Source organism: Trichogramma pretiosum, unplaced genomic scaffold (assembly GCF_000599845.2).
Source record: "Trichogramma pretiosum strain Unisexual culture from Peru unplaced genomic scaffold, Tpre_2.0 scaffold26, whole genome shotgun sequence".
Classification (NCBI taxonomy): Eukaryota; Metazoa; Arthropoda; class Insecta; order Hymenoptera; family Trichogrammatidae; genus Trichogramma; species Trichogramma pretiosum.
Genome location: NW_019641640.1, coordinates 1,012,095 through 1,025,885, shown reverse-complemented (window position 1 = coordinate 1,025,885; position 13,791 = coordinate 1,012,095). Strand labels below are relative to the sequence as shown.

Below are 13,791 nucleotides of genomic sequence, written 5' to 3'. Positions count from 1 at the left end.
TCAAGTAAGAAATATATAAATAAATATATTTTTTCACATAGATTCTCTTTTTTTAAATTATTGTTCAACTACTAACAATAAATTCATAATCAACTTATTTCGGCTGTGTCTAATAGAGTACTCAAATTCGTGGGTAGCCAAGACGAGCCGTTGTGACACGTAAATATGCAATCGCCATCTATGAATGCTTGAATATTTCCGACTTTGTATATTTGTTTTCCGTCACGGTATCTATTTACAAGAGGCATAAACAAGATTCCTCGTTCTTCGCAACGTTTTTGGACTAGATCTTTGAAACCTTGCGGCACCTGCGACGCGCTCCTGACAGCCTCTGCTAATCTCTGCAAGCATAAAACATTTGAATTAGATTCTTTCCTGATAAACACATGCATTTAGTATTTGAATAAGATGACGTACCTCTATTCTAGGTTGAGACATTTGCGATACTTTAGCACTTTGAGCTTGAGTGCGCTCTAAATTCATCAAATAAGAAACTTGCTCTACGGATCCTGGCAGCAAATCACCTTGCGGAGTTGATACCGATCTATTCATCATATCGAGTGCTCTTCTAAAGTGCTCTGCGGAAAATGATATTTTGAATTAAAATTATGCAACTTACGTAAATAAAATAATGAAAAAATGTTTATTACCTTTGATTATGGGCTCAGCAAGAAGTTTATCGCTTAACATTTTTTTCCAACCTGTGTACCAGTTGGTAACTTGCTCGTAATTTGGAGAATGATTTAACCATATTCCCAAAACTTGTAACCACTTTGGGAAGAAGAATTTATCAAGCATTGATGCCATTATATGATTCGGTATTAGATCTTTCCAGTCATACACCCAATGCCATTGTTCTAACATTTGTGAATGAGGATTAATAACAAAAGCTTGAAGAACTTGTTGAAGCTTCGGTAAAATATGTTTGACCAGAAAAGCGTCCAAATCGCCTTTTGCGAAAACAGACACCCATGGTTGCAAAATGGACTTTGCTGAGTGATCTGAGGGATGCCATGCTGTAAGAGCGTTCCCTAATTTTCTCCTAATTATTGGATAAATTTCAGTATCCATTTTGTTCTCTGTAAAAGATAGTAAAAATAAATATTTGAATTGAATTTATAATGAACAGAATAAATCACGCGATTTTTATTTACATTAGTTATTCATTATTTCACATGATTTGATTAAATGAAAATATAGTACTCACTCATCAATGGCAACCATGGATGAATCCATGTATGAATCGGTACAGTGTCCGTGACAGGGTTCCATTCTTCTACTTCGTTCGTTAATTTTCGCAAGATAATCTCTAAGAGATTTTCCATAATCCAGTAAGGTAGAATGGGGGCCCACATTTCTATCAAATCAACCAAATTTTCCGGTTGGCGACAGATCCAATTCCTAAATTAAAATAAGAAAATATTTGAAAAAATTGTAAAAATTAAATATTTCAATTTGAATGTAAAAATGATGGCACTTACTGTATTGCAATTCGTACAGGTGGCATCCATGAATTCCAAACTAGCTGATCATAAGGAGCCATAGATCGTCTCTGATCATAAAGGGCTCCATTTTGTAAAATTTCTTTCCATTCTTCAAATAAAGATAGTGGTAAGTTGGGCTGTAACAATGGGCTCCAAAGGGAAAGATATTCTTTGAATTTTGGTGATATAAATGTACATGCCAGATCTCCTAATCTAAATGCCTTATACTCGTCAAAGTGTCTATCTTGTAGATACTTAAAGGCCTCTGCAGTTTCCTTCAAATTCATTTCACTATTTCTTTCTACTAACTTATTTACAGTAGCTAAAACATTTTCTAATGTTCCGATCAAATGTGCGTGTTGATCACGAACTTTAATTAATGTCTCTTTTTCAGAGTTTAAACAAATAATTCTGTCACTTGAATAAGTTTTGCGTCTGTCAATTTGGATTATATTTTGTTCGCACATGTCAACCAATGTATCCAAATTATGCTGTAATTCTGTTAAAGTGAAAACTGCTTTTGTTTTATCATCAGTTACAACATTTTCATCTGGTTGTTCTTGTCGCTTTCCTAGAGCATGTTGATACCCACTGAAAGTTTTCTTTTCTGGTTTGGTCATGTCAATAACATTACATTTAACAATGTTTGTATCAATTGTAGGTACTTTTCTATTTGTTTTTCTTCCATCTTCTATTATTTCATCCACACTTTTGACAGAGTAATTTGATTTTTTGTTGCTTTTTTTCCATTGTGAGCTCTTGGCTTGTTTTGATTTTTTAGCTTCGCTCTCTTCAATGCTTGCTTTTGTATCAGCTATTTTTGCTACTTTTTCTGGTCCATAGGCACCGATGGCTCCTCTACCTTTACGCAGTTTGGCCTCTACTGGAGCAGCAATACCTTGTAGATCTTTACCCAAGCCTTTGCCTGGTTGATAACCCATCTGAAGAAGCAGCTTAGCTCCAATTCCTTTTGTGTGCTGCTCCCAGGTACCCAAACCTTGTCTCATGACATCTGTATTAATTGGATTTCGCTTTTTTCTCAAACCAGCAATATCATCTGGTTGAAAATTAAAAGTTGATGTAGATTTTGCTCCAGAAAAAGATGGCCTTTCATTTTCAGATTCACTAAAAAATATTAGACATGAATTATTAAATATTACAACGTCTGACAAAAATGTATACATTCTTTTATTTACTTATATCTAAACTTACCTAGAACTGTCTTTGATTTTGTTATTATCCTGGGCATCTTCATCTTCTTCATCATCTGAAATATCCATTTTCTGCTTTTTTGACTGTCCAGCTTGTTGTACTCCTCCAGTAATGAAACTAATTGGAGCAGAATAATCTTTTTTACCTTGCCTTTTGAATGATGGCCTTGCTGGTTCATCATCACTGTCACTATCGGCCCAAACTCCTGAAAAAACCATGGATGTTTTGTTGAACACAATTTCATAAAACTTCAAACTTGATAAAATATTAATAAATAATTATTGTCCGTATTACTTACCTAACATTTGCTGAGCTTTCGTGTATTTTCTTCGAGGACGATTGATGTTGAACTCGTTTTCCAAATCATAATCGGAAATCTCGAATTTCTCCATATCTTCAGCCATTTTTATAGTTTTTTATTCTGTTTAAATATTATAAATAGTCAAATTTAATACGAGGATACTTAACTACACTTTCTCTTAAAGCACTGAGAAAGCTGACATGTTATTTGTAAACAATGCAATAAAACTGATACATACACAAGTGTCCAATAGCCAAAAGAGAGGTTATAGACAATGAACAATTGCGTAGTGATTTGAAAATCACTTTGCAGCCAAAAATTAACCAATTGATTTATTAACGAGCTGACAAAATGTCCTAATAGCTATGACAGGATAGTTCTAATTAATGACAATCAAAAATAGTAAGACACTTTATTTTGGATTGTGTGAGCTCGCATTGTGGATGCTCAAGCGCAACTGACAGTGACACCAGACACGCTTCAAGTCGAAATAAAGAACGCGGGGAGGGGAAGGTAACTGCATTACCATAAAGAGGTTCTTATAAAGTTTAAACAAAATTAAACCTAAATGTTAATAACTAGTAAGTGATAATCTTTTGATTAAAATAAAAAATTAATTTCATTAGGTTTTTTCCAATGAGTAATTCCAAATAAAACATATTAAATTGTGATTAATTTGAATCTAAGGATTTTAACAATTATCAATTCTCTGAGATCATTGTGTAGTTATGCAAATAATTTCTTCAAATCGTTCAGTTGAAAAAAAAACACCATCATACGTAGAGTAAATTTTGAATTGAATATGTTATCTAGAATAAACAAATTAATTCATGTTTTGATAATGCTATTATAAAAATCAGGATTTTCAATGAACATTTTCTTTTTATATTTTTATAAATTATAAGGTCAAGACATTTTAGAGAAGCACCGAAAAAAATGATTGATTTACTTGGTATATATGTAATTAAAAATTTTTAAAATTAGAAGTTTATTTGGTTCAATTTTCATTCAGACAAAAAGTGGATCTTATCAAGCATAGATAGATATAACGACTACAAGTGCGAGAGCGCACCTGTCCATTATTAACACTTAAAAACCATAGTTTGGTAATTATCAACTTTTTGATATTTTCTCTTTTCCATTTCATTAATGGACAAATAAAGATTATCTAGAATCATTGCTGTCGAATTATTAATTGTGGCTACGTCGGCTGAAATCGATTATTTTTACAATTTTATCCGTCAAGCACGCGGATTCGCTTCAAAAATCAGGCAAACGACCCAATTGTGCATCTTGCATGCACTTTTTCCGGGCGCTTGACTGTCAGTAAACTGCAGAACCGAACGCACTCGATTTCTCCAAAATGCAACTCCGGCGGCGCGAGTATAGAATTTCGCAATCTCTCCGGCTCTTTGTGTGCTGCTCTCTCTTCTGCGTGCTGATATATTTTGCGATCGCGTCAAAGTGAGTCGTCGCGCTGGGGCGCATATCAGTTTGTGCCCACAGCTGGTCGCGCGTGCCTCGCAGCTGTGCCGACGACCGCACGGCCGGTGTGGACTCTTAGCCAATCTCACATACACACCCATCCCCCTTTCTGACTCTCTTTCTCTGTCTCTCCCTCTCTCCCTATTTTTTTCCGTCTAACCCGGTGAACGAATCGACCGAGAGGCCAAAATTTCGGAGCCGAATGCAGCGAGTTTGAAAATACACATCGCTCCAACTAAGCAGAGGTCAGCCGCCAAGCCAAAAAGCCAGGTAAGTTTTTGCATCTGCGATGTAGCCGAGTGCGTACGACGCAATCGCCGACTCTATATTTGCGCAGCGAAACGCCGAATAACTGTGCACGATCCCTATACACATGCATATATAGGTATGCACGCATACACACAGAGTACGCACATACACGGAGAACCGTTTGTTTTTGTTTTCGACCGAGAGCTCACGCACACTCATACAAAGCCTACGCCCTCGTACATGCTATCGTATATTAATGTTTACATTATACTCGCTGATATGTTGCTTGCAAAATGCATCGCTGCACTTTCGCTTCTCTTTCTCTCGCTTCTCCCGAGCGAAGAAAACATTTTTGTTATATTCGACGTCGTGTACATGCACAAAATGGCGAGAAAGAAAAACGGCCATAATCAAGACTCGGATGGTGGATAAGGCCCCACTCTTCTCCTACTCGAACTCTCCTTTGTTGCTCCTGCATTCGAGCTCGGTATTGTTGTTGTCGGATCATTTTGTTTTTTAATTTTATTTTGTTTTTGTTTTTTTGCAATATCGCGCGAGACTTGTTTGCTCGTTATTAATTATCATTTTCCCAGTGCAGCAATACGATACGTTGAATTTATCGTGTTTCGAGATTTATCATCTGCTTGTTCAATCTTGCCGAGATGCCGTGTTGTTTTTGATAATATTATTATAAAATTGCAATGATTCTTCAGTAATATTGATCATCTTCGATACGCTTAAATCAATCAAAACCATTAAGTAAGTATAGTTCATTTGAATTGTCAGATAAGTTGGCAAGAGCAAAATATACTTCAAATTATGTATAATAATTTGTTTTAAAAATCTGAAAAGCGATAAATGCATCGCTCTGTTTTAAAAAATTCTTTTCGCATTATTTTCTAAATTCTTCCTAATTTTCCAAACATTGATGCTATTATTTACTAAGCAATCAACTCAAAAGATGAATAGGTTTACTTTCAATTACTATAACAAGTTTCAGGATCTTTTAAAAATTAAATTATGAGCTTTTCTTAAATACGATAATCCGCAAAAAAAATTTTTAGAAGCCCTGATTATGATCGATACGTATGAAATAATATTGCCATAGAAATTCATTTAATGGCCTAATTTTATTTGAAATACATTGTTCTTGACACCAAATTAATATATAAGCCATTGAATTGCTAAGTACATTTATGCGCAAAGCATTGATAAAAACTATAAAACAAAAGGTGATTATAATACTCGATCAATACATGTTCACTTTCATCATTAAAATTCGAAAGCATGCCAGATATTTCGCTTGAATATACATATAAAGAATCTATGCAAATTTGTGGATATCATGTGTTAAGTAAACGCATTAAAACTCGCCGAAAGAATTTTGTCACGGTTACAATATACGCAAAGCGACGAAGGTTTAACGTATAGGGAAATATTTTACTGTAGCACGATAAAATTCAGGGATCGATTTTTCCTTTGGATAGCTATATAAATTTTTATCTTCGTCATTTAACATTAAAAAAAAATATGGCAAATATCGTCCACTATTTGCAATATATAATCTATCTACTATATAGATTATATGTAATATCGATAACGAAGAGTATAGCCAGACTCCCACTTCTCGGTGAAAAATTCAAAACTTCTGGGGCCTACCAATTGTCATATGAGATAGGCGTGTGCGCGCGCAATACGTAGCCGCCGACGCCGACTGCCGAGCCTTATAAATACTGCCTAGCAGCCGTCCAGCCGGTTAGTCACTACACAAAGCTGAAAGCATCTCCCAACGTGAAATTTTTTTTTTCGCGTCTCCCTCGGCCTTCGTCATAGCCAAATACTTAACGTATTTTATGGTTCGTGCATAGAACAGTGAATTTAAATAATTCACTCAGTGCTGTGACCAGGTGCAATAATTGTGCCCAAAGGATTTTCCAGAGTTCTCGAATAGTTCGAGATTGACTGATACACGTATGTTTTTTGATTATTTTTATTATTTTTCTTTTTTCATTTCTTTTTTAACTTTAAATACATTTTTAACTTTAAATATACTTGAGTCTAATCATCAATTCCCTCTACTAAATTATCAATTCATTATACTAAGGCTTTGTTTCAATTCGTGCAAGTACTGATGAAAATTTATATCTTCTGATTTTTTTTCTTTACTCGATGATTCATGAATTAAAATAAACTCGAAACTCACTGAAATTAAATTTTTTACGTCACTAATGTGTTATACTTTGACGATAATCATTTAAACCTTGACCTTTAATTCGGATTAATTGATTATTTTTAAGTTATTGCAACAGTGCATTCCCGCGTTCGCGCGCCATTTTCTAGCGTCTACTTTTTGACAGTTTGACGCTCTCTTGATATAGTATCTGCGTGAGACTTCCGTATTCAAGGTTTATACAGTAACTTGTCTACTTTGTCTTTGTACAAAACTCAATTTTTATGTCAGAAATATTGATTTTTCTATACTTTCGTTAGAAATAAAACAACTCAGCAGCTTTAATTCGAAAATCGGAGTTGAATAAATCAATATAATTCGCATCTGCCTAGCAGCTGATGCAATACCGCGTTTCTCTTTGTCCTTAATTTATTGTAAATCGAGGTCCTCAATCCTGCTCCGTTTTTGACGTAAATGTAGCACATGGGGTTTTTTTACACATTTAACCAAAAAAAATTTTTTTTTTCGACTAAAAAGCATACGACGCGACTCGCTTCATGGCACGGCGGCACACGTAGCTACAATGATATACAACTTAGCTTGGGTAACGGAGGCTCACACTTTCGAAGTAAAAAAATCATCATTAATTTTTTTTTAAATTTTCACTTTACACCTTATGTGAAGATTCGGGTCATTACAACTTCTTTGTTGTTTGCTTCATTTTTTTTTCTATTATACTTCGTGAAGGTGCCAGAAGTATCGATCGCTATACGTCGGTACAAGCGTACGTGAGTCGCTTCTTTTTAAATGCCAAAAAGGCGTGACTCATAAGTAACCGTAATATAAAGGCTTCAAAAGAACATCCTCAAAACTCAGTTTCATTGCTAAAATTTGGAGTCGCTCGCGTTAAATTTTGTTAAATTTTCATCATTTTAAAACTCTACATTGTCTAAGAAACAAGATTTTCCAAGATTAAATTCGTTTTCAAGTTATTAAAATATAATACCTCTCGATTTTCTAGATGATTCGACTTATTACACTTCATCTTAACATAATTCTAGTTAATACATAAAAAAAGGAAAAAATTAGAATATTCCCGAATGCACGTACGACAATTAATGATTTTTTTACTCGAAATCGACGCACCGATAAAAATACAAAATTTCGTGTTCTGACAAGTTTCGGGAATGTAGAACGTATACATATGCGCGAGGCGTATGGCTTGCTTTCGAGTCGTTTCGTGCTCACGCTAGTACGAACATGTTCCGACGCGATCTGTGAATTACCACTAAGATTAGAACCAAACGAAAAAGAATGATCGAAATTTCGATTACTTGTTCATTTGCGCCTCGATGATCGTTACAAAAAGTTGCTTAGCACCAGTGACTCACAATAATTTCGGTTTTTTCTGCACATCCGGACGCAATCTTATTGCTCAAAAAGATGTTACATCAGCGCGTTTCTTTATTATAACCGAAAAATCGCTCGTATGTGACGTACGCTGGCGTTCGCTCTGGCATTTAATTTAAAGTTAAAAATCACATGACATTACACGTTCGCGCGTATAGTTTAAAGTCTAATTACTCGTCTGTTATCTGCGTAGCGAGCCCACAGTCTTAGTAAATGAGAATAACGCTCTCTCTTATTTATTGCTACTATTAGCGTCCGTTTGTTAAATTATCAATGGCTTTCAAAATCGCACGTATACATGTACATAATTTTGATCTTAGCATTGTTCGGACATCCGAAAAAAGTCGGTTCGGAGTCGGTTAAGCTGAAAGAAACCACTCCCCTTTTCTCTTTTTTTCGAGTGGATCTGTCAATTCTAAATAGAACGGATCGTTACACTATACGGTACACTCGATGCTTGGGTTTGTATACGCAACAGCTGACGTGACTTGCCTCACATTGCCTCGCGTTTATCGGCGCAAAAAGTTATTTCCAATCTCTCTTCAACTTACTCCTACATTTATTGTTTTTTGAGATAATATTAGTATGAAATATGACTCCGAAAAAAAATTTTTTTTTATTATTTTATTATTCAATAATATCACTGAATTGTAGTTTTCATTTATCACGTTTAGTTTTTCTCTTGGCAAATTTTCATGCCACTGGCTCTCCCTCATTGATCAATGATCCGTAATTTTTCTGCCCGTTCCCTGAAGTTTTCAAGTTCCCCAATTCCGTAAATGGAATGAGGTATTGGCCTTGGTTCGGCTACATATTGGGGTCAACAGCACATATGTTATCATTATATAAAAATAAAATAAACTTCTGTACGATGGGCGGGAAAAAAAGGCGCACATTCCTCTCGACGTGTCGCGCGCGTAAGTACCTACGTTAACGTATAGGCAAAAAATTTTTCCCATTTTCGGCTAGTGCAGATCAGTCGTTAACTTGCGTCATCCGTACAGTTTAATCGCGAGCGCTTAACGACCACGTACTGTATTATCTGATGGATTCCAGAATAAGAAACTGAAGGCGCGTCTTAATAACACTTTTCAGCATATAATACGTAAACAACAACAAAAACAGACTGCATATGACTATGTATATAGTATGTATATGATCGTTCGTCACGTAGGCCGATGCGACTATACGAGCGAGAGGTCGTTGTACGTCCATTGCCGGGCCCCGCGCCTCTTTGTTGTAAGCGACGTATACGTGTATATAAGTTACATTTTTGCATATCGCGAGCATCGACGCCTCATACTCTCGCGTTCACGACTTCGGAGCTATATAATATAGAGTACAGACTGTTTAATGCACTCGAGTGGCTGTTTTGGCATAGCCTTTATATACTGCGAGAAGCAGACTTGCGCCTCTCGGCATAATGTCAAATCGCAAAGGAGGCCAAAAGAAATTTATTATAAACCTTAGGCGAGAGTGCAACAAACGACCCACATAATATCTCGATGATTTTCTCTGACCGAATTCAATCGGCGATTCGATCGCAATAATAAGAAACGTTTATTTTAAATAAAAGAAAATAAACTAAGTAAAAATAAACAAAACGAAACACAATAAAAATAGCATTTAAAAAATAACATATATTTTTCAAAGCTGGTGAACTGCTGGGCTTTAAAAAAAACAAAACACGCCTATGAAAAAGTTTTCTCATGCGTCAAACAGTGATGCGCGCGATGTGTTTGTTTACTCATTCTCTGGCCTATTGCATCAGACCACGTCGAAGCTTCTTTTTTTTTTGTTTCTTTTCACGGTCATTCGACGGGTTTGACTATACCACAGAGCGTAGGTAGAGAGATGTATAATATTATGCGTTAAACAACTCAGCTTTTGTGTTGATCAACAAACATCGTGCAAGCGAAAGAATGTATTCGGCTCGAGCGACGTGGCAAAAAATTTTTGCTTCAAAGTGATACTTCTCATTCTATATTCTTTATGAATTTTACCTTTTTTCGAAAAAACAAATAGATTTTAGCAAAGTCAATATTTATCTATAAGTATATTTATTTGTTTAATTTTTAGAACTTGTAATTTATAATTTTTTTCACTTTATGTTGCAGTTCGTCAAACTAGTCACACAGACAGCTAATCTCAAAATGTCTTTCACAAAAGCATCACCCTCCAATTTCCCATGCGACTATTACCCCGAAAGAATGTCGGAGCACGAGCGAGAAATGTTCCGTCAGATCATCATCATGGGCTCGGAATCGCTGAGAAAGCTGCGAGAGAAGGCGGTGGAGTTCACGCCGAAACTGGCGTTGACTCAGTCAACCGAGTTCGAGCCCCACGGCTACGTCAGCTACGCCGATCGCCATGGGCTGGTTCAATCGCTCAAGTACTTCAAGGTGTTTTTCGATCAGAGCTCGCAGGTTCTCTGCGCCGCGGTCAACTTCGTCGATCTCATTCTCACGAAAACCATGGTGAAGACCAGACATCTGGAGATTCTCGGCGTCGCGTCCTTCACCCTGGCGGCCTCGCTGTACTCCAAGGAGCCCGTCGACATCGATCGCGTGATCCAACTGGCGAACTACCACTGCTCGCACAACGAAGTCCAGCGTATGATCAAATTGCTCACGACGAAACTCAACTTGGAATCCGAATTACCCACGACCGTATACGACTTCATCACTTATTATGAATTAATTTGCGACAATATACTGAGCTCATACGGTTATGAGCCGTTCATCGGAAAACTCTTAGTGGTAAGCATCGATTTATTTATCTGTTACTCGACCTAACATTTTCTCATAATCAGATGAACTAATGAATTTTCACTTTACAGCACAGTGATTTGAGATCGAGAATGGAATGGCTACTTTTGGACGACAAATGCGTCTGCACCGATCCATCATTGACAACGTTGGCTCTGTTTATTTTGTACATCAATTATTCTTGCGATCAATATCTAAAGAATCATCAAATCGCCAAAGGAGCTCCGACCATAATAGTCGATCAGTACGAGAGAGTTGTATCTAATTTAAAAGAAATATGGTACATTATGAATAATGTGTTCCCCGAGTACCTTTTGAACTACTTTGGTGTAAGTATAATAGTTCATATATTTCATGCCAAATTAACTGATCATGATTTTTTATTAATTTTATTTCGTATATTACAGGTTACGAAAGAAGCTTATGAAGTTGTAAAGGACGATGTAGCTGCTGCCTTAAATTCATACCACGAACAAGGACGTACATTGTATTGCCAACAAAAAGTCTGGAAAGTTGGCCATCCACCGAAAAGAATCTTAAGACCCTTGAAAAAGTTTGAAACCACTCTGCAAGCCATCGAGGAGAATCCTCCACCGAAACCCAAAACTTACTCCAGGTACGTTCAGAAAGATAATGAAATTGCGATAACCGAATATTGTTCTGAAGTCAAACGACCGATAGAGCTATTCGATAGCAAAAATTATTTTGGACGAAAATTGATTAAATTTTGTTGATATTTTAGAAAAAGCCTTAAGTTCTCTCGTCGACGAGTTCACAAACGCCATTGAATTGATGACACTCTTCACGATGGCATGCCAACCGCATCGATGAGGACTTGGTCAAGAATAACGTTCTGAACATTTTCAAGTGGATCGGAAAATTTTTGGGAAAAAAATTGGGTTTGTTAAAGTAGTGTATTACGTTACTTCGTAATTAGTGAGCGTTTAGAAATTGAATTGAAATAGATTCACAGCAATTAGCAGTAATGCTACCGTTGTGATTTACAAGAATTAAAAGTTAAAAACAGTGATAAAATCTTTTAAATGAATATTGTGATAAACAGCTGGGTTTGGTTTTCCAAATTAAATATCCACTACGTTATTTTAATATTTTACTATAACCAAAAGTAATATATGTGTATATACATATGCGTATACATAAAAGTCAAAAAAAGATTAAATTATTTAAGATGAAATCGAAAAAAAAAATTAATAAGAAAAAATTCTAAAAAGAAAGTTTATTAGTATCGATTATAATCTCAATGTAAAAAAAGAATCGCAAAAAGAAATATTCTATTCATGTGCAACAAGGTCATAATTAGATATGGATCTAATTATGATTATGACTTGTTCCTACCTTCTTCAAGCGTTCTGAAAAAGTGCAAAAAAATTACTATAGTATTGTAATATTTAATTTCTTAGATGATTATGTTTAAGTAAAATTAAAATATTGTTGCAATTAGAGAAAGACACTCAAATGACACCTAGGTATATTGTATATACTATTACTTTTCAAGTTTGATTTATTAAATCATTGAAAGTAATAGTGTTTTTTAATTGGCAAATGATTTGCTAAAAAAACTAGTGCTAGTCTCAAAAATATTTAAAAAATTTAGTTTTGCGTTTCGACTATAATGCATTTTCTTATTTAAACTTGTACATAACGGCTGAATTTGGACCAATGACTATTAAGAACATCATTCAATCAAATGACTGCTTTAATAACCTTTTGTTAACTTTCTTAAGGTGCTGTTATGACAAGTATAGCAACAAAAAATAATTAAAATGAATTAATCTGATGACTACATTATTCTTCGAGAATAAAAATCTTAGATACTGAAATCATTTTTCGAAAAATTATGAAATTCTCATGTTCATTAAAAATCAGATTTGTAAAAATTTTTTTATAAAAACTTGATATTCGAAAAATTAATGAACTTGTTATGTGTGAAGACTGTATGATTTATTATCTTACCGTGCAAGATAAAACAATCAATTCTAGTATTTATAATGCGTTATTATTGTAATTAAATGTGACCATAAGAGATAGAGAAAAGTACAAAAAAATCAATTCTTCACTTTATTTATGGAGATATTAATGTGTAAAAAATAACTAATGAAATGATTTAAATCAATTTATATATTCTATTATTATAAGTAAAAGATTGAAGATCTCACTCTTTGAAAATTTCAACTGTTTGTATCTTTTATTGTGTGTTTGAGTGTAGTTTCGAATTGTATGGAATATGTGTTAAAATGATATGAGATTAATATTGAAAAGGCGACATCAATAATTATCTTTACTTAGATTTACACGAAAAATGTGATAAACGAGAATTTCTCATGTCACTCTCAAATAATGAAAATTATAGTATTATAATTAATGTGTTCGGTCAGAAACACATTTACCAAGTTATAATTTAAAACATACAGAAATGGGCTTCGTTTTAGAAGCTTTAATTTGTATTCATGATTCATTTTTATTGTAAATTCTTCACAGAACAATTGCTCATCTTTAGTTGTAAATAAATATCATGATATATTAAGCACATCAAAAGTTGATTTTGATAAAAGATAAGCCTAGTAACAATAATAGCCTATGATCTGCGTAAATTATATCGAATCATTTTATACTTATTAATAAATTTGTCAGAAATACATACTTTTTTATAAAAAAAATTAAAAATAAACAAAAAAAGTAAAAAAAACAAAA

At 34.5% G+C, this 13,791-nt stretch overlaps 2 protein-coding genes across 3 annotated transcripts; one reads left to right on the top strand and one right to left on the bottom strand.

Moving 5' to 3' along the window:
* Positions 1 to 14: 14 nt before the first annotated feature.
* Positions 15 to 3,443, bottom strand: LOC106652472 (tuftelin-interacting protein 11). The gene is made up of 8 exons (XM_014371451.2): positions 3,236 to 3,443; positions 2,995 to 3,117; positions 2,697 to 2,901; positions 1,482 to 2,609; positions 1,208 to 1,401; positions 651 to 1,079; positions 418 to 578; positions 15 to 341 (listed from the first exon to the last, which is right to left on the bottom strand). Exons 2-8 carry the CDS (start codon positions 3,098 to 3,100, stop codon positions 90 to 92), a joined length of 2,475 nt encoding a protein of 824 aa, XP_014226937.1. The 5' UTR covers positions 3,101 to 3,117; positions 3,236 to 3,443; the 3' UTR covers positions 15 to 89.
* A 1,033-nt stretch (positions 3,444 to 4,476) lies between these two features.
* Positions 4,477 to 12,773, top strand: LOC106652495 (cyclin G). 2 transcript variants are annotated; one of them, XM_014371488.2, is made up of 5 exons: positions 4,477 to 4,752; positions 10,429 to 11,070; positions 11,151 to 11,408; positions 11,487 to 11,695; positions 11,822 to 12,773. In XM_014371488.2, exons 2-5 carry the CDS (start codon positions 10,465 to 10,467, stop codon positions 11,865 to 11,867), a joined length of 1,119 nt encoding a protein of 372 aa, XP_014226974.1. In that variant the 5' UTR covers positions 4,477 to 4,752; positions 10,429 to 10,464; the 3' UTR covers positions 11,868 to 12,773. The 2 variants fall into 2 exon arrangements, with proteins under 2 accessions (XP_014226974.1, XP_014226975.1); XM_014371489.2 differs by lacking the exon at positions 4,477 to 4,752 and adding an exon at positions 6,490 to 6,702.
* Positions 12,774 to 13,791: the final 1,018 nt, after the last annotated feature.